General features: G+C 49.8%; 1 protein-coding gene across 3 annotated transcripts; it reads left to right on the plus strand.

Moving 5' to 3' along the window:
* Window positions 1-719: 719 nt before the first annotated feature.
* On the plus strand, window positions 720-15113 carry SH3BP5L (SH3 binding domain protein 5 like). Of its 3 annotated transcripts, none has more exons than XM_055335289.1 (7): window positions 720-1291; window positions 1799-2406; window positions 8951-9013; window positions 9178-9306; window positions 11433-11594; window positions 12478-12651; window positions 13211-15113. In XM_055335289.1, the coding sequence occupies exons 2-7, from the start codon at window positions 2224-2226 to the stop codon at window positions 13679-13681; spliced, it is 1182 nt and encodes a 393-aa protein (XP_055191264.1). In that variant the 5' UTR covers window positions 720-1291; window positions 1799-2223; the 3' UTR covers window positions 13682-15113. The 3 variants fall into 3 exon arrangements, with proteins under 3 accessions (XP_055191264.1, XP_055191263.1, XP_055191265.1); XM_055335288.1 differs by lacking the exon at window positions 720-1291 and adding an exon at window positions 1322-1433; XM_055335290.1 differs by lacking the exons at window positions 720-1291; window positions 1799-2406 and adding an exon at window positions 2417-3631.
* The last annotated feature ends 8430 nt before the right edge of the window (window positions 15114-23543 follow it).

Genomic DNA, 23543 nt, shown 5'->3' on the forward strand with positions numbered 1-23543 from the left:
GTGTTGGGGCGGCAGACGAGGCTTCGTGCTGGGGAGTTCGGGCTCGGCGAGACGGAGACGCAGCGTCAAGTGGGGGCATCCCTGCAGGGAAATTCCAGGTCTAATAATTAAAGTTACCAGAAGGTAATAGATACTATATCTGGTTTCCGAACGTGGCTCTCAGTAACGAGAAGGAATGCGATGGGAGACAGGTGTTAGCGTCCGTAAGCTCTGTCTACTTGGACGCTTTAAGTCGGGACTCCCACTGACCCACTGCAGAAGTCAGTTGTAGAATTTACAAAATAAAACGTCTAACTTTGTGGACAAAACAAAACAACCCCTCAAGTCGTTTTTAAAGGAATATACTTGGCTCAATTCCTTAAAAAAGTTTTTTTTTTTTTTTTTTTTTTTTTGGGTGTGTGTGCTTATTCCTGTGGTGAGGGAATGGAGGAAATCCGAAGAGAAGAAAGAATATTCAGCGCGTTTGCCTTCCCTGCCTCAGGGTCAACCTTGAGGTGGCGCTCAGTAAGTTAGGTCTTCTGCAAAAATAAAACATGAATCCTCCTGTCTTCCCCCCTAGGCTGTGCCTGTGACACAAGGTGAGGAGCGGGTCGCCGAGGTCAGGTCCTCTCACGGACACGCGTGGCAGCGCGACACACCGAGTTCGGGCGCCTGGGGTTCTGGTCAGTGCTCACCGGGCAACCAGGTCCGGGGGGGGGGGAGAGGCCCGGGTGGGCGGGGGCGGGGGGGAGAGAGAGGCCCGGGTGGGTGGGTGGGGGGAGGCCCGGCTGGAGAAGGGCTTGCGGGGCGCCGCGCCGAGGAGCACACTGGCCTGTGAGAACTGTCCGTCTGGACCGCGTTACTAAGGGCATCGCTGGCTTGGCGGAGGGACCGGTGACGGCCGGAAGACGCGCTGACGCCCGACTCCCAGGACGCTGTCCCGAGACTGCGGCCGCCGCTCCTCCTCAGGCGCCGCCCCGGCCTTCCCGCGCGAGGCCGGAAGCGACTTTCCAGCGCCCCGGCGCGCAGAGCAAGATGGCGGCGCTCTCTCCGAGGCGACTGTGCCAAGTTCGTTCTAGTTGGGCCGCTTCCCTAAGCGCCAGGGACTCCCGACTCGCATCGCCGACCCTGCTTTTCTCAGCAGAACACGCTCATGTCTCAGTTCCACCCAGCGGAGCTGGAGGCCACGCACGGCGGCGCCCAAGAGCGCCGAGCTGCACTGACTAGCACTGACAGGAGAGACCCGCGCGGAGGAGACGTGGGTGCACAGACGCGGCCCCGCCTCCCGGAGAGCGCGGGGGCGGGGCGAAAGGTCAGGAAGGCGTCATGTGCGGGTGGCGTATTTCCGCTTCCGCCTGGCCCCGTCGCTTTTTGGTTGGACGGGCTTGTTGTGGGGAGGGAGGGGGGAGATTGTTTGCGGTGGAGGAGCTTAGTGTGCGGGAAGGTAAACTGAGGTAAGGTTCTGTGTCGGGGGGCTCGGGTGTGTGGGAGTCCTGGGGGCAGGCTGTTCGGGACTGAGGGAGGGTGCGGGGTCATCCCCGCGTTTGCAGAGAGAAGTGGGGCGGGGCTGGGGTTAGGGAGTGCATTGCGAAGCCCGGGTGGGGGGTGGAGCCCGGGCGGGCGTAGGGAAGGTAGGGGCTCGCGGGGAAGTGCGGAAGGCGCGGGCGGTCCCGAAGGGCTGAGGAGAGTGGTTGCGGCGGGGTCTGGTGGACGCGTGGCGGCCGGGAGCGCGGGGCTCGGAGGCCGAGGGGCAGGGAGGGGCCGCCGGCCCGCGTGCGTCCTCATGCTGCCCGTGCGCTGGGCCTTGGTGTCCGTGCAGCTCTCCGGAGACCGTCGTCCGCAGCTTCGGGGGCCAGCCCTATCTCTCCAGCCGCCACCACAGCCTGGAGGCGCCTGCCTCCGCCCTCCCGAATGGTGCTACTCCTCGCAGGCCTCGGCCCGGGATCCACGCCCCCTCTACCCCCTGCCTTGGAGCCGGAGCTCCGGGTCCCTCCTGCCGGACGCCCCGTGACGGGGACGGAGGACCTCTACCGCAGACCCGGCTGCAGCTCCAGGAGCCCCGCCGACCACGTGAATCTTGGCCTCTAACCCAGCGTCAGGTCATACTTGTGCCCCTTCTCCCGCCGTTTGAGAAGAGAAGCCCTCCTCCTCGCTGGCCGGAGCCCAGGAAGCCCCACGCTGGGGCCCTGGTCCCAAAATGTCAGTCCTCTCTTGTGCATAGGACTGTGCCCCCTCCCCATCAGCATGGCTGAGTTCAGGCCGGCTCCGGGGGGGCGGGAGACCCCGCAGGGGGAGCTTCGTGCTGAGGTTGTAGAGGATCAAGGCCCTCGGAGCCCGGTCTCGGAGGAGCCCCCAAGAAGTGGGAGCGGCAGCACTGAGGCCAAACTGTCTCCCAGAGAAGAGGAGGAACTGGATCCTCGAATTCAGGTGAGAAGAGCAAGAGGGGGACACCTGGGTGGCTCAGCAGCTATTCGTCTGCCTTTGGCCCAGGGCGTGATCCTGGAGTCCTGGGATCGAGTCCCACATCGGGCTCCGGAGTCCCGGGATCAAGTCCCGCATCAGGCTCCTTACATGGAGTCTGCTTCTCCCTCTGCCTGTGTCTCTGCCTCTCTCTCCCTGTGTCTCTCATGAATAAATAAAATCTTAAAAAAAAAAAAAAAAGACCAAGAGGGAGGGAGACACACAGGGAGCCCAGATTCCGGTTTTCCTGAAGAGCTGTGGGATCAACGAAGAGTTAGACTTTCTCTGTCTGGTGGGCAGGAGCGGGAAGGAAAACCAGCCTGGCGGTGATCATGGCAGCAGTGTAGAGCGTGATGCCATGGAGAGAGCCGCCTGCCCCGCGCCTGGGCTGTGTTTCTCAAGGCTTCGCAGACAAGTGAAGCAGCAAATTAGCATCAGATGCAGGGCCTCGTTTAGGTCAGTGGAGAGTAGAACTGTCTGTTGTTCTCCTTTGGCTGAGAGGTGCCATATGAGAGGATGGGATTTGGAGATTGGGAGGTAGTAGGGAACCTTCCCTTCCTTCTCTCCTCATCGGTGCCTTCCAGGGATGCACACGTTTCACACCTTGTAAGGACTCAACAGATTGAGGCCTGTAAGGAAATCCCATGTGTTTAGGGAGTTGACCAGCCATGGCCAGTTCTTAATAATACAGGTTCCCAGGTCTGAGGGTGCTGCTTGTATCCAATGAGTGGGAAAGCTGATTTATTATTGCCTTGGAGTATTTACAGGCAAGTAGTTGGTAGGATGGGCAGATCTTGGAAGGCAGCCTCAGAGCAGTGGGTGAGGAGGACAAGCACCATGCGGGTGAGATGCAAGGTGGCCAAGGTGGAGTTTTATTGTTTCCCGGCATTGACTGGGAAAGTTGCTTGGGCAGGTGAGGGCAGGAAGTTGTCTGTTGGGGGCTGAATCTGCCAGAAGGTCTGGCAGTGTCTCCAAGATTCTGACGTGGCGGTGATGCACATACATCTCTAGGTGAGCAGGAGCATCTCAGGGCTTGCATTCCTGACCTTCTCTGCCATCCAGCCTTTATTAGATCGCTTCTGTGAGTCAAGAGGAGATCAGGTCTGGTCTGAGTATCCTCTCCACCCTCTTAGTGGAGCTTCCCTGGATGTTGAGGTGGGGGAACTGTGTCCATGCTTATATTGGAGCTGCGGTAAGCCATTCGTTTACTGGCGTGGGTCAGTTTATTTCTTCCACGTGTCATGGGTGTTGCATTGAAAACAGCTGAGTGTCTTCTGCTAATTCCATGGATTTGGATTTGTTATCTACTGAGGAAATAATTTGTAGTGAAAAAACGTGGTCGGGCTGAGATTGAAGCAATCTCCAGCTCCATTGTTCGTGATTTCCATTCAAGTTATGTAATCTCTGAGTTTCACCTTCATCTATAAAGTGAGGGGTTGGTCTCGCTGATTTGTGAGCACAACTCCTTGCTGTGCTTTGACATAGTCTTATGGTTCTTTCCTATCACAGCTCTTTGGCATAGCTCTTGGTGAAAGTTTGTAGGTAGTGCTTGGGGAAAGAGTCACGTATCTGTTCTGTGGTGTGGAGGGCTGTGTGATGCACTTCATACATCTCTTTCCAGTGTTCCTTAGTCTCCTCCAGGTGGGTGAGAATCTACCATGGGTGGTTTCTTTGCTCAGCCTCTCCTGCTCCTGTGTGTTTTTCCAGTGCCTACACAGGCAAAGGCCATAGTGTGAAGAGTCACACTCTTATGTTGTGCTGTTTGGTAAAGTAGCTGTGAGCCACGTATGGCTACTTAAGTAAAATAAATTAAAAATTAAAAAATTAAAATGCAGTTTTCCAGCTGCTGTTCGTATTGCAGAAGTAGAACACCTCCATCATCATAGTTCTATTGGATGAGCTCTGTGAGGGTCACAGAGTACCAAGCAGGCATAAGATTTGCCTTGAATCCAGGGAGTTTGCAGTGTTATTGGAGTGAGAAGAACAAGCAGACCATAGTCACTCTTGTTAAACCAGGAGGCACATTGTGGAGCAGTGTGGGTTATGTAGGGAGGAAGGTCTTGTAGAGGCTTCCCCCTTTGATGGCACACTTGTGGCTGGGCCAGTGCTCTCCCCTTATCAGGGCCTCTGTGTCATCTTGCCATGTGAGAGAGGTAGCCCGATGTGAGGGGCACCTCTCACAGAGAAAGCTAGTAGGATTCAGCCCTTCTGTGTTTTGGCTCCTCTAGATAAGGAGGAGATGGAGGCATGTGTCATTTGAGCTCTCTGTTGGTGTTGATGATGCATGAGACCGTAGTATCCTGATAACTGTGTTTCAGTGCTTTAAAGGGATTTTCAGTATATTTTGTGGGTCTCCGCCAACAGATCCATCATAATCCACCAGCAAGTTTTAAAAACACCCATTCCAGGGAACCCTGGGTGGCGCAGTGGTTTAGCGCCTGCCTTTGGTCCAGGGCGCAATCCTGGAGATCCAGGATCGAATCCCACGTCGGGCTCCTGGTGCATGGAGTCTGCTTCTCCCTCTGCCTATGTCTCTGCCTCTCTCTCTCTCTGTGTGTGACTATCATAAATAAATAAAAATTAAAAAAAAATAAAAACAAAATAAAAACACCCATTCCTGAGCCATGCTCAGACATGCGAATTCTGGTCTCCATGGGGTGAGAAGTGGTTTTTTTTTTTTTTTTTTTTTTGTGAGAAGTGGTTCTAACATGCAGCCCACATGTCTTCACTGAGCCAAGGATATCCCAAAGGCCAGGGACTGTGTTCAGGTATTTTCTGGAACTCCGAAAAATGGTTGCCCCTAAGGCAAGGCTTGTACTCAATAGGGAAAGGGGTTTTCTTGGCAGGCAATTCATGTCCCTGTTTTCTGGTAGGATGCCTCTGGAAGTTGGTTGGAGGCCAGCTCTAGGCCTACCTGGAGTTTGCTGTCCCCCAGGGAAGGCCATGTCTTAGTCTCCATGTCTTGACCTCAGTGTAGTAGTTCTCTGAGGCCTTCAGGCTGGTCCTCAGCTTTCTGACAGGGTCCCAGTGGAGGGAAGAAATGAAGGAGGGTGGTGCTAGGATGGTCCTGGGTCTCCTGCCCTGTGACTTTCTCAGTTCCCTTTGTGATGGGCACATTCATTCTCAGGTGAGTGGATATATAGTGCCTTACCTTCTCCCTAGACTCTTCAGAGTGACTTTGCAACCTCTTTGTCCTCATCTTAAGTTATCAGTTTAGTTCTCACAGGATAGTCATATTTTCCTTATTCTCAATTCTTGGGCCATGCATCACCCTGGCCCTGCATCACCATCGGCTTATGTGTTTTAATGGCCTGCACAAGGTGGGCAGGAGCATCTGTCTGCTGAGCACCCATGCCTTTGACTCAGTGGCCTGGCATCTTTGGAATGTGCCCGGTGTGCCCTGGGAAGGTCACCGTCCTTGCTGGTTGCGGGCTCACTGATGGATGATGTGTGCTGACTCAGACTTCATCATATTCAAATTCCGTTTCAGCCGGGTGCCAGGAGTCCCTGGTAGAGCAGGCCAAATGGAATGTATTGCCAGCTTCCCAACACAGAGTCCTGAGTGCTCGTTGACTCCCACTCACCCTTGTCCTGGGTTTGTCCCAGCCTGATTGTTCACCCTGCCCTCTAGCCTATTCTCTTTCCCAGTATCCTGGTCATGTTAGAAAGAGCTTTGTAACTTTGTGATCAAAAGATTTTTTTAGGGGGAATCCCTGGGTGGCTCAGCGGTTTGGCCCCTGCCTTCGGCTCAGGGCATGATCCTGGAGACGGGGATCAAGTCCCACATCGGGTTCCCTGTGTGGGGCCTCTCCCTCTGCCTGTGTCTCTGCCTCTCTCTCTGTGTCTTTCATGAATAAATAAATAAAATCTTTTTTTTTTTTTTAAAGATTTTTTTAATTGCTGGAAGTGCTGTGTGGATGCAAGGTCCCTTATAGAAAGAAGTACCTGCTCCTGCCCTTAGCTGATAGCTGGAGCCGTTCACATCCTTTTTCCTGTGGGGAGACTTACGTAGAGCCGTCAGCTCCTGTGATGATCTTGCTAGGATCTGGGAGCACTTTGGGCTGTGGAACTGAGTGGGATCCAGTCTTGAACCTTGGTTTGCCTATGGCAGTGTTGCAGGATGGCCTTTAGTGACCTCCTCTTCTCTAGAATCAGTGTATTGCCTCCTAAGGGGCATGTCCTCTTTCTACCAGGACTGTGGTTTTTCTAGGTGATTGTACTCCTGTCTTCTCTGAGGCATCCATCCAAGGACATGCTTAGTCCTAGGATGGTGGTCACAAGCTGGATTCCACATCAGGTCCTAAATCCAGTTTCAATTCTGCCCCTAACTCCCCACTTCATTGTTTCTTATCTAGCAAATTTGAATGAGCTGAGAAAGAATGTTCTTACAGGAGCTGCTGAAAGCACTGTTACTTCCCCTCCCAGATAGTCTGAAACCCACCACAGGCTTCATCAAGCTGGAGGAGACTAGGTCCACAGTGGGAGAGGTGGTCTCTCATCCTGACAAGAATTCCGTTTTTTTGAGGATCCTTGGAGAATTCCATCAACTGAAGGTGATGTCCTAGGTAGGAAGGCACTGTGAAACTCTGAGCTGTGTGTGTCAGGTAGGCAGGCTCTGCCCCTGGGCCTCTTCTGAGGTCCTGTGAACTGTGTCACTTTTTATGGTTCCACAGTGTTTTATTGTGATAAACTGGGATTGTGCTTAATGAAATTGCTTATGTGCACCAACTCCTAGACCCACAGTGTCCAGTATGGGAGCCACACACTGAGATGTGTCCTAAGGGTCAAACACATGAAGATTTCAAAGGCATAGGTTAAAAGGAATGTAAAATTCTTTTATGATTTATGTTGATAAACATGTTAAAATTACAATATTTTGGATATAGTGGATTAAATGGAATGTATTGTTAATAATATAATCTGTTTGCTTTTGCCTTTTTTTAAATGGTTGCCAAAAACTAAAAGTTCAATATGAGGCTCACAGTTTTGTTGGACGGTTCTGCTCTGTAAAGTTTAGAGCCAAACTTATGGTCTTCTTTGGGACAGGGGCTGCATTGTTGTAGGTGTGCATATTTTCATACCCTTGTTCCTGATTCTGTTACATGTTTCTTTCTTTCACTAACATTTGGCCATATAACTTGGCTTCCTGTATTCTTACTTGCTGACTCAAATTTTTTAGGACTTGAGGACAGGTATACAAATAAAAAGACTAAAAGAAGATCATATACTGGGTTGTTAGAAGGGCCAAATGAAGTGTGGGAGCCAGTAATGGCAGCATCACTCACTGCCAAGTACAGGTCGTGTCTGGGTTATGGGCAGCAGGCAGACACAGGCCGGTTCCACTACCCTGTCCAGGGCCTGTAAGGCTCCTGGGAGAGCATCCCAGAGCTGAGTGTCAGGTATTTCATTCCTCAGGAGTGTCCTTGGCATGGTGGGCTCATGAATTTTCCCTTAGGTTCTCCGTCCCTGCCACAGAATCTGTTGTGTGAGGACCTGGGGTCTCTGTCCATCTACTGCCCAAGCAGGCCTAGAAGCCCTTGAGCCATGTGATCTTCTCCCATCTTGACCTGAATTGTCTACCACACCCTCGTGATTCTGCTGCATCCTGCATTTGTCTGGCATTTGCCCTGTCCTCTCCTACCTGGCATACTGCAGACAGCCTCCACTTTTGTCCCTCGGCCCTTGTAAACTTGCCACATATTGCTCAGATCCGCCTTCCTAAGCCACAGACAAGGTGGTGCCAGGCTCTGAGGGGCTCCCCCTGCCATTGGGAAAAGTTATGGTATCCTTTCTCTGTGCCCCAGCCTTACTGGCTTCTCACCTGACAAGCTGCCTGTCCGAGGCACCTGCTCTCCTGATTCCTGGTCCCCTCCTCACTGGTGCTTTTCTATGTATCCATCAAAGCCCAGCCCAGGAGCAAGTACTGTGGGTGTCCGGAGCTGGCTTTTTCTGCCCAGGTAGGTGACCCTGCTGCCCCCACCATGCCTACCTCTTACAGCTGCTTGCAGTGCTGAGAACTTCCTGCTTACTTACTAGGTCATGAGCTCCTACCTCTTTGTTTTCTGAATTCTGGGATCTCAGGTGTGCCGAGCTGTGAAGTGTATGTAGAAAACGTGATGAGTGGGTGGCCATGCGGTAGTACTGTTAGAAACACAGACTAGCTCTAAGGAGACTCCTCCTGGCTGGAATATGAAGAGAAGGTGGCACTGACTGATGAAGAGAGGGCAGATTGCTGCCACTCTGCTGTGGCCCTGAGCGTGTTTCATTCCCTGAATTTTGATTTACTCATTGTTAAAATGGGGGTTTAACAACCTGATGCAGAGGTGGAGTTGGGAGGATTACAGGAGACTATGTTATTAGGTCTCCTACCAGGAGCCATCCACAGAACCTCCTGCATCTCTTCCGTTCTCTAGTCAGGTGGACCTTCCCTCTGTGGGCTGTGCTCCCATTCCACGTGGTTCACATGACGCTACTTTCCACTGCTCTCATTTTTTGCCCCTCTCTGTGGCAGGAAGAGCTAGAGCATCTGAACCAGGCCAGCGAGGAGATCAACCAGGTGGAGCTGCAGTTGGATGTGAGTGTTATTCCTTTTCTTCACCCCCTTGAGCTGGTCTCTGGAGGTGTCTCCTCTCTCTGTTCAATATGGTGGCAGGGGGAGGGGCATGTATGAAAAACAAGAGGGACTGGGACCTACACCTATGCCTTCCCTCTGCTCATGTCCCTCTCTCCCTTTGCCAGGAGGCCAGGACCACCTATCGGAGGATCCTCCAGGAGTCAGCAAGGAAGCTCAACACGCAGGGCTCCCACTTGGGGAGCTGCATCGAGAAGGCCCGGCCTTACTATGAGGCTCGGCGGCTTGCTAAGGAGGTATGGCCAGCTGACATGCATTCCAGGAGGGCCACATGCAGAGCCTGGCCCTGGACTCTTCTATCTCTGTATGAATTGTTGGAGACAGAACACTTTCTCCTTTCCTTTTTCTCTTCTGTCTCTTCCTTTTGGTTCATGTTTCTTTTCTTTGCCCACCCCTCCATTCCTTTACCCTTTTCCTTCCCTTTTTTTTTTTAACATAAATAATATGTGTTCATTATTGGAAGACTGTAATGTAACTATACGTATGAAACAAGAAGAAAATCAAAATCACCCCAAATCCTACCATGTACATGTTTCATATTTTTTGAACATAGGATTTGTTTTTTTTTTAAATAATAAATTTATTTTTTATTGGTGTTCAGTTTGCCAACATACAGAATAACACCCAGTGCGCATCCGTCAAGTGCCCCCCTCAGTGCCCATCACCCACTCACCCCCACCCCCCGCCTTCCTCCCTTTCCACCACCCCTAGTTCGTTTCCCAGAGTTAGGAGTCTTTATATTCTGTCTCCCTTTCTGATATTTCTCACACATTTCTTCTCCCTTCCCTTATATTCCCTTTCATTATTATTTATATTCCCCAAATGAATGAGAGCATACAATGTTTGTCTTTCTCCAATTGACTTACTTCACTCAGCGTAATACCCTCCAGTTCCATCCACGTTGAAGCAAATGGTGGGTGTTTGTCATTTCTAATGGCTGAGTAATATTCCATTGTATACATAAACCACATCTTCTTTATCCATCATAGGATTTGTTTTAACCAAATGTGGTAAGGTGACAGACACAGAGAGAGCTGCCTTGAAAGGAGACTGTATTACTTAAAAGTCCCAAGAAGGAAAGGCATGCCACACCATGTTAGGGCCACGTGGGGAGGCACCTGGGTCAGTGAGGAGCCAGAAGAACTGAGAGGGAAGCTTGGCTCAGAGCCTTTATTGTGCTTATCATGGGAAGGAGTGGGTAAGGCACTTTGAGTTACCTCAAAGGTAACTTTGAGCAAATTTGGAATTAGATAGCTTGAATATTTGTGAGCTCTGGGTGAGGGGTGGTCTATATAATTTGGTACCTGGCCCTGGGGTAATGTAGAGCAGGTGTGAGAAATATTAGTGTGGTGTGAGAGTTAGATAAAGGGAGTGGTGGGGATTTGGATTGGTTGGTTTGCATTTGAAAAGTGTGCTCATAGAGGAGTTTACTATCTCTAGGACTTAGCCCAGGAGGGTCATGAGGCCCCCCAAGATGTCAAAGCATTGTAAAATACAGAAATTACAATTAATACAGCACAGATAGCCTCTTAGTTTTTTTGTATGTATTTTGCCAAAATGAGGTGACATGTGCTATTTTTATTTTTTAATTATGACATAATTCTGTGTTGATAAGTATTCATCCTTGCTGTCAATTTTTTTTTTAATTTTATTTATTTATTCATGAGAGACACAGGCAGAGGGAGAAGCAGGATCCATGCAGGGAGCCCAATGTGGGACTTGATCCTAGGACTCCAGGATCGCGCCCTGAGCCAAAGGCAGATGCTCAACCTCTGAGCCACCCAGGCGTCCCACCTTGCTGTCATTTTTAAGAATTGCTTAGTATTTCCTTATTATTACTTTGTTGTTCATTCTGTAACTGAAAAGTTAAGTTTCCAGTTTTTTTTTGCTTTTTTTTGTTTGTTTTTGTAAGCATGACTCTGATGAATATTGTTGAGCACTTGTCTTACTTCCTTCGGCTTACCTGCTGAATTGGAATTGATGATTACATTGATGATGTGTACTTTCTGTAAGATTTGGTCTGTGTCACTAACCACCTTGCAGCTGAAGTGGTGTGGATTTTTCTTTTTTCCCCTTAGGTCAAAAGGCCAGTGGCCTCTGTAAGTGCTGATTTCACACCCTCTCACCCTCTAGCAGCAGCATTTTCCAATCTTTATTTCTACATTTACTTCTTTTAAGTCATATCCTTACAAAATATTCTTTATAGAATGCTACTTCTTTGATATTTATCATTAGCACAGTTTGGGAAGTGAAGCTGATGTTGCACTGGCCTTCCTCCTTATCTTGTCCTCATCCAAGATGGGTCTCCATGGGCAGGTGGGGCTCCTTGGGGCTCCCCATCCTGATAGCCCTCTCTTCCCAGGCCCAACAAGAGACCCAGAAGGCAGCGCTGAGGTATGAGCGGGCCGTGAGCATGCACAATGCTGCCCGGGAGATGGTTTTTGTGGCTGAGCAGGGTGTCATGGCAGACAAGAACCGGCTGGACCCCACGTGGCAGGAGATGCTCAATCACGCCACCTGTAAGGTAAGCCAGTCAGTGCCAACAGGTCTTCTCAGGTTCTGCTACTTCCTTTGCTGTGCTTTCATCCCATCATCTTCCTTCCTCCTTCCTCCTTCCTTCCTCTCTGCCCTGTTTGGCCTCTGTTAGTATACTTTGATTTTTTAAGTGTAATTTGTGTATTGTTTCTCAGCTATTCAAAGGAGAGTAGAGAGTGGGAGGATCCCTGGCATCAGCTCCAGTCTGCCACCTTCACCTTGTAAAGAAGTTAGTCCATTGAGGTTGTTACAACAAAATAACATAGACTGTGTGGTTTAAGCAACAGTTTATTTCTTACAGTTTTGCAGGCTAGGAAGTCCAAGCTTAGGTGCAGGCAGATTTGAGGGCCTGGTTCCTGGTTTCTAGACAGCAGGTGGTCTTTTCACTGAGTCCTCATGAGCTGGAAGGGGTAAGTGGGAGCTCTCTAAGACCTCTTTTATGAGGGTGCTAATCCCATTTAGAGACCCTCCATAACCTGATCATCTCTCAGAGGGTCCACTTCCAATGCAATCACTTTAGGGTTTAGGATTTCAACATATGAATTTTGGAGGGATACAAACATTTAGTCTCTAGCAACAGATGTCAACTCTTGAAGGATGGTCATTTTTTTTTTTTTTAAAGATTTTATTTATTTATTCATAGAGACACAGCTAGAGAGAGAGAAGCAGAGACACAGGCAGAGGGAGAAGCAGGCACCATGCAGGGAGCCTGATGCGGGACTCGATCCCAGGTCTTCAGGATCACGCCCTGGGCTGCAGGCGGCGCTAAACTGCTGTGCCACCGGGGCTGCCCCAGGATGGTCATGTCTTAAGAGATAAGAGCGTGGGTCCTAGATCAGTGATGTATATGTTCTCTGCCTCATCTGGGCCAGGTGAATGAAGCAGAGGAGGAGCGGCTTCGTGGTGAGCGGGAGCATCAGCGGGTGACTCGGCTGTGCCAGCAGGCTGAAGCTCGGGTCCAGGCCTTGCAGAAGACGCTCCGGCGGGCCATTGGCAAGAGCCGCCCCTACTTTGAACTCAAGGCCCAGTTCAGCCAGATTCTGGAGGTAGGGGAGGGGGAGTGGGAGTGGGAAGGTATGTGAACAGGCAGGAAGGGGGCAGGCATAGAGAGTGAGGGCTGTTAGAGGGGATGCCGGTGCCTCTTTGGGCCATCTCAGAGACCAGTGTGGTGGGATAGGTAGGCAGTACATGTGCTTAGAATGACCCATAGGAGTGGGAGTGCAGCTTGGGGAATAGGTGCTGGCAGAGAATGGAGTTGAAAGGAGGCAAATGAGGAAAATTGGGAATCGGGAAACCAGGGAGATTGGGGATAAGGAACTGGCCAGATAGGGAAAGGGAACAGTGGGGCGAGGAGGGGTGAGTGGGAGTGAAGACCTGGGTAGAAGGCTTAGGTGAGGAGCAGGGCAGGATTGCTGGGGAAGAGGAGGAGTGGACAGGGGTTGGCTGGGGGTGTAGAACTGTGGGTATGTGTCGAGTGGGGAGCTGCCCGTGGGTCTGGAAAAGGAGAGACAAGTAGAGTGCTAGTGGGGCTGAAGCAAGCGACTCAGCTCCAGAAACACGGAGAGTTGCCCCCTGGGTCACCTCACTCTGTTCCTCACTCTGCAGGAGCACAAGGCCAAGGTGACAGAGCTGGAGCAGCAGGTGGCCCAGGCCAAGACTCGCTATTCAGTTGCCCTGCGCAACCTGGAGCAGATCAGCGAGCAGATTCATGCACGACGCCGGGGCCAGTCCCCTCATGCCCCAGGCCAGCGGCGATCCTCCCCTGTGGGGGCAGAGGCTGGGCCTGATGGTGGGGAGGATGGGGACAGTGGGATCATGGAGGGGGCTGAAGGCGGGGGCCTGGAAGAGGGCAGCAGCCTGGGGCCTGGTCCTGCCCCTGACACAGACACACTCAGCCTGCTGAGCCTGCGCACCGTGGCCTCAGACCTGCAGAAGTGTGACTCTGTGGAGCACCTGCGGGGCCTCTCTGACCACACCAGTCTGGATGGCCAGGAGCTGGGTCCCCGCAGTGGGGGACGCTGGGGTAGTGATGGTGGGGGCCGTGGGGGCCGCCATCAGCGCAGCATCAGCCTGTAGTCCATGCTCAGGGTGGCTTGTTCCTCTTCACCACCGCTGACCCATGAGGACCAGACAGGCTCCAAGCTCCCTCTCCTCAGGTTCTTGCTTCCCTTGGAGAGGTCAGGTTGGCTCTTGTCTCTGGTGGGTTTCTCCCCGTCCTCGCCTTTCCAGGTCCCTCCTTGCAGGTGGCAGCTCTCTTTGCCTTATCCTTTCAGAAGGCTTTTCTCTGGCTCTCACATTTGCCCTCTCCCTGCTGGTTCCTCATGGTCTGATGCCCTTTGCTGCCCCCTTTCTGCCTTCCTTCCCTCTGTCTGGTTTTCCCCTCAGGGAACTTGGTCTGGAAGGCACAGGGAATCCCATCAGAGAAAGTGGGTGTGGGACCTGAGTCCTGGCAGTTTGGCCCCCTAGCTTGAGGAAGTAGACACATGTCCCTTCCACTTCCCCATCTCCCGAGGGAGTCTAAGGATGCTGCAGAGGCCTCTGTCCCAGCCTGTTCATGTGGAACCTGTAAAATGCACTGTAGGACTGTGCCTCTGGAAAACACTACCCATTCCTTCAGTGCCCCTTCGTCATGACCCAAGCCACTTTGCTATGTGTGCCGCAAAGCAGGACTTGAAGGGTACCAGTGTCAGAGAAGGTGAAACCCGACTCCTTGTCAACATGGGAGGACACCACCAACTCCATTAGGCTCCCATGTGCATGGTGTTTTCCCCAGCTGGGCTGGGCCATTAACATTGCTGAGGTGCTAGTAAGTCTCTAACAGGGTCCGTGTTAGGGGTAGATGTGGAATGAGGTCCAGATGGTGGAGGCCCTTGCCTTTCCTGCTGCAGAGTTGGGTTTACTTTTTCTGGGTATAGGATGTTGAGCTGAATCTCAGCATCCTCCTGCAGGGTGGAGTTAGGGAATTTGGTGCTCAGCTGCTGTCCCTCTCTCTTCCCCAAACCAAACAATACCTACTCCAGGATCCCTTGCAGGAGATGCTCAAGTTTGGCTGCAGAGCCTTCTCTGATGCAGGGAGGGGTTGCCCTGGGGTGAGGGAACCCACCCTCCATAGGGAGCAGCTCTGGGTGTTTGGTAGTGTTCTAGGCTCTATGGGGAAGCCACACCTGGATCTGGGTTCCTTGGGAGAACTGGTCCTTTCTCCTTTCCCACCCTAAGAGGTCTGAGAGCTGGACTCTAGGCAGGACAGCTGGTGCCTAGGCCTTTGTGCTGCTGCCATCACCTGGGAGGAGTGGGCTTTCATATGGAGGGTGTCTCCCTTTGCTAAGATGGTCACTATGAGAACCACTGGGTTTGAGGTGGCCATGGGTAGAGGGAGGAGAGGGAGGGAAACATGGGCATGTGTGTGTGCATGTGCTGGGGGTATGTGTGTGTGAGAGAGTGAGTGTGAGAGAAAGAAGAGGGTATGCCCCTGATTTTATTTAAATAAAATAGTTTATGTAACAGTTAACGTTTGCTGTCCCTGTTGGGGCGGGGAGTCTTAATTTTGGTCAGGGCGGGGGAGACCTCCCTCCTACCTGCCAGGCAGGGAGATGAGGACATTGTCAGCCACTGGTACTCCAGAAGGGATGGGGATGCCGACCCTCGATCTGGACATGTGTTGAGGAAAGGGGAGGGACAGTAGTCAGGCTGTCTGACTGAAATTTCAGATAGTTTTCCCTCCTGCAGTGTTTAGGGCATATTTATACTAAGTTTTTTGTTGCTATCTGAAATTAATATAGATGAGCTGTCACCCAAGTTGGGACTTAACCTTTTGTGGGGTGGAAAGGATTTGATTGTGTTTGGACCCACAGTCTGTGAAATACTTGGTGGCATCAGGTTGGAGAGAGATGAGAACTTCAGGAGGTGTAGATGTGTAGAGTGAAAGTTTTGGATTGAGCAGCCTCAGCCCCAGCCCCAGAGGTGCGCCTGCATTTCGAGGCAGGTCAGGAGGGATACACCAAGGGATGGAGAAGGCACTGCAAGGGAGGAGGTTAGGAGACCCCCTTGGAACCTTGATGGGAAGTGGGTGACCTGAAGACCCTCAAGGGGCAGAGGGAAGGCCAGAGTTGGGACAGGACAGCAGTGACCCTGGTGATCTCAGGTGGCATATGGGCCATCTGGAGCCACTGTGTTGTGAGCATGCACTGCGTATCTTTTGACAGGTACTGTCCAGGTATGAGACTGCCTTACTCAAGCTGGCTTTTTATTTATATTTTAAATCTATTTTGTTTATTTATCTTAAAGATTTTTATTTATTCATGAGAGATAGGCAGAGGCAGAGACACAGGTGGAGGGAGAAGCAGGCTCCATTTCCATGCAGGGAGCCCGACGTGGGCCTCGATCCCAGGACCCTGGGATCATGCCCTGGGCCAAAGGCAGGCACTAAACCACTGAGCCACCCAGGAATCCCCTGGCTTTTTTTTTTTTAATATTTTATTTATTTATTTATGAGAGACACACACACAGAGAGAGAGATGCATAGACACAGGCATAGGGAGAAGCAGGCTCCATGCAGGGAGCCCGGCGTGGGACTCGATCCTGGGTCTCCAGGATCACACTCCCGGCTGCAGGTGGGGCTAAACCGCTGCACCACCAGGGCTGCCCACCCTGGCTTTCTTTTTAAACAAATTTATCTTTCTCGCAGTTCAGAGGATAAGTCCAAAGTCAAGCTGTCAGTAGGATTAGTTCCTTCTGAGGGTTGAAAGGAAAGGATCTGTCCCAAGTCTCTTTCCTTCATTTGTAGATGTATCTTCTCCCAGTGTCATCATCTTCCTTGTGTACAGGTCTGTGTTCAAATTCCTCTCATAAGGGCACTAGTCATTTAGGATCAAGGTTCACTCTCATGACTTCATTTTACCTAAGTATCCTCTGCAAAGACGCTCTCTCCAAATGTCACATTCTGACTAGGTTATAGCTTCAGCCTATGGATTTTGAGGGAGACACAGTTCAGTCCATAACAGCACAAAAGCAAGTCATCACCATGAACAATGTAAATGGTATCTGATTCTCTTCTTTCCATTGCAACATCACTGGATTTAATCTACCGTTGCTTATCTGAATGGCCTTCATCCGACCTCTCTTCCTAATTGAGGAGTGAAGTGTGGTAAGGCAGATGGGTGCCAGAATATTCCCTTTATTCCTGGAAAAGTTGTGAGAATGCATGGCTTATGTCCTTGGACAAGTAGGCTTTCTGTGATGACACTCCAGGGTCCTACTTCCCCACCCAATCATTGCTACAGGACCTGCAAGTCTCTTGGTGTGAAGGAATCCCCAGAAGAAGGGCTGGCTGTGCCCACCCTGTTTCTTTTCACAAAATCACCTCCTAGATAAGGCAAGAGTGGACATCTAGTAGAGTTAAGAGCTAATGGCGCTGTTTCCACATGGAAGAAAATGGCCACAGCAAATATGCCCCCCCAACCCTCTCCTAACGGTGTCTTGTATTCATGTGCCAGGTGTATGTATTTGCCGATTTCCACAACAGCCTTATGAGGTGGGTAGCACCATGATTGCCTTTACAAAGATGAGAATTCAGGTGTAGTGGGGATGCTTAGTTTGCTCATAGCCTAGTAGAAGGTAATGGAAGTGTTTGGACTTGAGTGCACAGGAACCATAGGTGAGAAAGTGGAGTGGACGTATTTACCTCTTAGGAAAGTTTCCTGGGGGAGGGGAACTGAGCTAAGAAATAGGAGAGTTAAGGAATTTTGTTCTAAAATGAGCAAGAGGTGGTGAAACAGGGTGAAAGTTCCCCCATTCCTGTGCCATGTCATGTTACCCATGTTACTGAGTGGTAATAGTCTTCTGAACTATATCCTCCCCAAGTGAGCAGCTGGGCCTCAGTCTCCCCAACACTTAATACATGTCTGGCACTTAAATGTTTAGGAAACATACTTTTGCATCTCCCTCCTCCCCCCAGTCCAAATCTTTGCTAGATTACTTTGTTAGACCATGGTTAGGAGGTCAGCATCTGTATCCACAGTCCTAGGATTATATCTCCATGTCTTCAGGTGGGGAGTTCTCTAGGCTCCAATTTAATTACCTGTAAAATGAGAAAGCGTGGGTATGCCTAAAGCTATGCCAGGTAGTAGCCACATGATCTGGAATTAGTTCTCTGCAGATTCCAGATTTGGAGGGCCTCCTTCTGTCTTGTGCTAGAGAAGGAGGCTTTTTATAAAGGCCCCGATGAAGTTTGGGTTTACTTCTTACTCTGGATGTAGTTTTGGTAGTCGCCCTTTAACTTGACCTACTAGCAAGTGCAGCAAGGATGGGCTTCTCGGGCTGTCATGGTCCTGCTTGGTCGGCAGAGGGCAGCAGCCACCAGAAAATGGGTGGAGCGCAACCTGGGTTGGCTGATCCTGGTCCTGATTTTCCTGCTGTTGGGTTTGTCTCCTTGATGCTTGGCAGGTGATCCTGGGACCCTGGAGGGGTAGAAGATGGGGTGTATGAATTAGAGTCCAACCACATCCGTCCCCACCTGGGCTTCTTGCACCCCTGATGTGCTTGGGATGGTCTGTTGTGTGTGAAAGCTGGTTCAGGTCTGTGGGGCAGCAGGTCATTTGAGACCATATGTTCTGTGCTTCTTGACGCCCTGTTCTCAGCACTGGCCTCCTTCCTTGTCCTCCTTGGTGGCTTTTCACCCTATGCTTCCTCAGCCTTCTTGCATATTCCCCTCTTGGGAAGTCCCTTTGGCTTCCCTCTACCACCACTCCTGAGCCTTTGGCTTCCCCTTTGTCCACCATCCCTGCCTGGCCCCAGACTGCCACACTGCACTGTACCTTGAATTAAAGGAACCAGAGGACCATTTAGCTGGCTGGCAAAAGGGCATGTAGTTTATTAAATATTTAGCACTGGTAGCACCTGTTAGGAATACTAGAAAGTATAATACTGGGGCTGGATATCCCATTGAGAAACACAGGTGGATACAGGTAACAGGTGATACAAGGCAGCAAACAAATAGATATTTTAAGGTTTATTTGTTTTAGAGAAGGGGAGAGGGACGGGGGGAGAGAGAGAAAATCTCAAGCAGACTCCCTGCTGAGCTTGGAGCCCGACCAGGGCTCAGTCTCATGACCCTGAGGTCATTACCTGAGCCAGAACCAAGAGTTGGACACTATGCCGACTGAGCCACCCAGATGCCCCAAATGAATAGATGTTTAAGAGGGCTGCAGGCAAGGGGAGGTCTGGGAGGTTAGGAAAGGCTTTGAGCAGGAAACTACTCTCTGAAGCTCTGGACCAGCCCCTGCCCTCAGGCAGGAGAGGTGGTGGTCAGATTCCTCCCGTAACACTCTCTTCTGCCAGTTGTCTTACCCCCATGCCTTGCTCTTCTGAAATTGTCCTGTGCTCATCTGGTCTGGGCCTGTGGCTCACCTGCCTTGGTGTCCTCAGGGTGTGAGACAGCACTCTTCAGCAGACATCGTCCGTTGACTTGCTTATACTTGTGCTGCTCCTGGCACAAGTTCTCTCCTGCATAACCCATCAGATTTCTGCCTGTGATTTGAGGCTCAGCTCATGTGGACTTTGGACCAAATCTCCTGGGCTCCTTTGACTTGTCACAAGCCTGGCTCGGTGTCATTCCTGACTCCATCCCACTCAACACTTAACATAGTACAATAGACATTCTATAAAATAGAGTGACCATACACCATGTATTCTCTAAACTGAGACACTTGAGTGTGAAAGGCAGCGGCAGATGCAAGTCAGGACTGAAAAGCACCGACTGCACCGTCTAGAGAGAGCTGTCACTGGTCTGCCTCTGCCATGCAAGCATGTGTGCTTATGGATGAGGCTGTCAGCTCCTCTGGGTTTTGGTGTTCCTGGGTCAGGAAGGGGAGCCAGATGGGGTGGATAACATCTCAGGTTATCAAAGCACTAAATTATGGCTGGTGGAGGAGGTTGGGGCCCATGGGAGGTATTTTGGTGAAGGTGGTTAGATGGTAGATGTGTTTGTAGAAGATGATGGGTCTTAGCATGAGGGCTTATCTTGATGGGTCATAGCATGAGGACTCCAAGACTGGGGTTGGTCAGGGCCCAGCCTAGAGGCAGTAAAGAGCTGCTAGACATTTCTGCTTTGGATATGAGGTGGTGAAGGACTTGGCAGTGAGTTTTCCTTCCTCAGAGCAGGTAGGCGGTTACCACCACACAGTGGAGATAAGCCAGCTGATTTATTCATCAACATCATTGGGAGGAGGGGCTATAAAAATTAGTTTCTTCCCAATTTGGGACAGGAACATCCTGATCTAGGCTGGGATGGAAACTAGGATTGTGTAGTTTGTCAAGAGCAGACAAATGCATCCTTTCTTGGTTGCTGTGGTATCCCCTTTTCCTCACTCCTTGTGATTTCTGCAGTAACATGCTAAGTAGGCAGGGTCCTCTCTACACCCAATGGGGCCTGTCCTCCTGAGGTGAGGCAGGAACTCTTCTTACAGGAGTTGGGAGACTGAGAGGGGAGTGGAGGAAATAGTGGAAGCTGAGGGTTTCGTGGTATGAGGCTCCGTGAGATGCAGGACTCTCAGGGGCTGCTGCTGGTTAGGGGAGAATGAGTGTCTCTCATTTAAAGTCACCCCTTCCTTCTCCTTTAAATCTCAGTGGCACTGTTGTGGATTCAGCCTCCAATTCTCCTTGGAGAGAGAGGCCAGAAGTGCACCTGCCCATGCATTACAGAGCAGGAGGATGCATTTTCGACTCTCACACTTGGCCTTCCTCTAGCTGATCTTTACCCAACCACCAATTCCACTTTGGACACTATTTCCTAAACCCCCGATCACAAACTCTTCCTTCTTTTTCAAACAATTGCATTTAGCAGAAGAGACTGTATAAAGCTACACAGTTGGAAGGGGGACCTGACAATGACAAGAGAGGGCATGAGGCCTTAGCATGGTTTCCTTTAGAAAGGCGGAAGCTATGTCTTCGCGGCACCAACAAATATAGTTAAAAATGCAGTGAGGTATGTTCATCTGCCACTTTGGATATGCTATTGTGCACTCTTTTTCTTTTCTTCTTTCTTTTCTGAATTGAAATAGTTTTTCTTTAAAACAATGTTAAAGATCCATCCAGGGGGAAAGTGGCAAGACAAGAAGACAATCTCAAAAGGCAAATCGATCTAGAAGCATAAAAATTGGGAGAGGGATGAGAGAAAACACTGCAACTAGAGGAACCACAGAGATCGGAGAAAGTGGAGAAGAGAGGAAGAGAGACATGAAGATCTATGCTGTCAGCTGGAGGGAAGGACCAGAGATAAGAGGAAAATCCTCCCAGGTGACTGAGCCAGTAGCAGAAATGAGGTTCAGAGGTACCTGGACATTAATGATTGAGTCCAGGTAAATTTTATAGTTCTTTCCCTCCCCCCACTTTTTTTTTTTAAGATTTTATTTGTGAGAGACACAGAGAAGCAGAGACAGAGGCAGAAGGAGAATCAGCCTCTCTGCAGGGAGCCCGATGTGGGACTTGATCCTGGGATCACAACCTGAGCTGAAGGCAGATGCTCAACTGCTAAGCCACCCAGGCATCCCTTATCTTGACCTGTCTCAAGGTTGCTAGGTATGGCCCTCACATGTGTCAGAATGGCTGAAATTAACAGCATAGGAAGTAACAGATTTTGACGAGGATGCAGAGAAAGGGGAACCCTCTCAAACTTGGTGGAAATGCAAACTGGTGCAGCCACTCTGGAAAACAGTATGGAAGTTCCTCAGAAAGTGAAAAATAGAACTACCCTATGACTCAGCAATTGCAATATTAGGTATTTATCCAAAGGATACAAACATAGTAACATGAAAGGGCACCTGCACCCCAATATTATTATAGCAGCAATGTCCAGAACAGTCAAAATATGGAAAGAGCCAAGATGTCCATCGACAGATGAACGGATAAAGAGGAGATAGTATAGATATGCAATGGAATATTAGTCACCAAAAGAATGATATCTTGCCACTTACAATGATGTGGATGGAGCTAAGGGAATTATGCTAAGAGAAATAAGAGAAAGACAAGTACCATATGATTTCACTGGTAGGTGGGATTTAAGAAACACAGTTGAACATATGAGAAGAGGGATAAGAAATGAGATGGGGCATAAGAGATTCTAACTACAGAGAACAAGCAGGGATGATGGAGGTGGGTGGGGATGGGCTAAATGGGTGATGGGTATTATGAGGCACTTGTGAGGAGGACTGGGTGTTGTCTGTAAGTGGTGAATCACTAATATCGACTCCAGAAACCAATATTACCCTATGTTAACTAACTAGAATTTTTTAAAAGATTTTATTTATTCATGAGAGAGACAGAGAGAGGCTTAGACACAGGCAGAGGGAGAAGCAGCCTCCACGCAGGGAACCTGACACGGGACTCGATCCTGGGTTTCCAGGATCACGCCCTGGGCCAAAGGTGGCGCCAAACGGCCGAGCCACCCCGACTGCCCACTAACTAGAATTTAAATAAAAACAAAACAACAAACAAAGATTGCTAGGTGTGGGGGCTATTCCTTGGAGCTGCCTGCATTCTGCAGCTGACTGTCAGCTAGACATTTATGGCTCTGACATCAGGAAAATCCTTGTTTCAGACGTGCCTCACCGTCTGTTGGCTCCAACAGTAACATCTAATAAGTCATACCCTGTGAGCTGTTAAAAAAATGAAATTCAGTTGAGTAAATTTTAAAGATCTTGTTGGCTTTATTCAGTGATTCATGAATGGGGCAGTATGCGAACTAGCAAATAGGAAGGAGCTCTGAGGAACTGTATGAAATGAAAGAATGTTATAGGCAGAATGGAGCAGGACAAGGAAGCTATACTAACAAAAGTGGTTTGATTGTGTCAAGGTCATCTTTAGGGGATGGAAGGGATCTGTCCTGTCCATTACCTCATTCGTGCTGATTGACTGGTTTAAGATTCCATTTTTGGGATAGGCTGAAAGTGCAGTTAAATAGTGAATCTCAGTTTGCTGAGGGACTAACGTAAGTCACTCTGTTTTGGGTCTCATTTTATTACTAACAATTTCCTCCTTAACTGATCAAAATTTAAACCATGTGTGCTGCTCCCAGCTATTTTGCTGAAGTTCTCACAGTTTTTGAATGGTATTCGTAGGTCACAACTTCAGGTTAAGATTTTTTAAATGAGTCATTCTCTTCATTTTCTGACATTCTAGTTTCAGATCATTTGTTTGCTGGTTAGTGGTGGTGAACATGCATAGAAAGCTTTTGAGAGGGATCCCTGGGTGGCGCAGCGGTTTGGCGCCTGCCTTTGGCCCAGGGCGCGATCCTGGAGATCCGGGATCGAATCCCACGTCAGGCTCCCGGTGCATGGAGCCTGCTTCTTCCTCTGCCTGTGTCTCTGCCTCTCTCTCTCTCTGTATGACTATCATAAATAAATTAAAAAAAATTTTTTTTAAAAAGAAAGCTTTTGAGAGAATACAATATGCCAGGGAGACTGCTATGATTACTATAAGGCTAATTCCCAATGTCTGGGGTGCACTCTAGAGCCCCAGTCCCCAAGACTCAAGTGAATTAAGATTGATTAAATCAAAGAAAGACCCCCCCACTAAAGGAGTCACTTTCTTAAGCCAGGTGGCTTGCATAGTGATCTTATATGTAGCTAAGTTTTAACTTCACCAGAAGTGTTAATTTGGATGCAGCAAGTGGTGTTAGCTATAGCACAGATGCCTTCTTGCTCCACTAAAAGATAGTGAAGAACTGTCCTGTCATCAAGAACTGTTTGGCCAGAGAGTCTAAGAATTTTGTTGGGCAGTAATTGCTTTAACAGCACCTGCAGTGTCTTCAAGAGTTGAAAGGTTCCTGATTAGAGCTCATTCCTACTCCTAACCAAGGAAACAAATCCTGAATTATGACTATCTCCTGGTAGGTCTTTTCTAACTTGGTGACATAAATTTGGGGGAATGTACCAACGAAGTGTCT

The sequence above is a fragment of the Nyctereutes procyonoides genome, unplaced genomic scaffold (assembly GCF_905146905.1).
Source record: "Nyctereutes procyonoides isolate TBG_1078 unplaced genomic scaffold, NYPRO_anot_genome, whole genome shotgun sequence".
Taxonomy (NCBI): domain Eukaryota; kingdom Metazoa; phylum Chordata; class Mammalia; order Carnivora; family Canidae; genus Nyctereutes; species Nyctereutes procyonoides.

Coding starts and splice junctions, on each gene's coding strand:
- SH3BP5L (XM_055335289.1), top strand. CDS start 2,224: ATGGCTGAGTTCAGGCCGGCTCCGGGGGGGCGGGAGACCCCGCAGGGG. Junction 2,407..8,950: donor AACTGGATCCTCGAATTCAG/GTGAGAAGAGCA, acceptor TCTCTGTGGCAG/GAAGAGCTAGAGCATCTGAA. Junction 9,307..11,432: donor CTCGGCGGCTTGCTAAGGAG/GTATGGCCAGCT, acceptor CTCTCTTCCCAG/GCCCAACAAGAGACCCAGAA.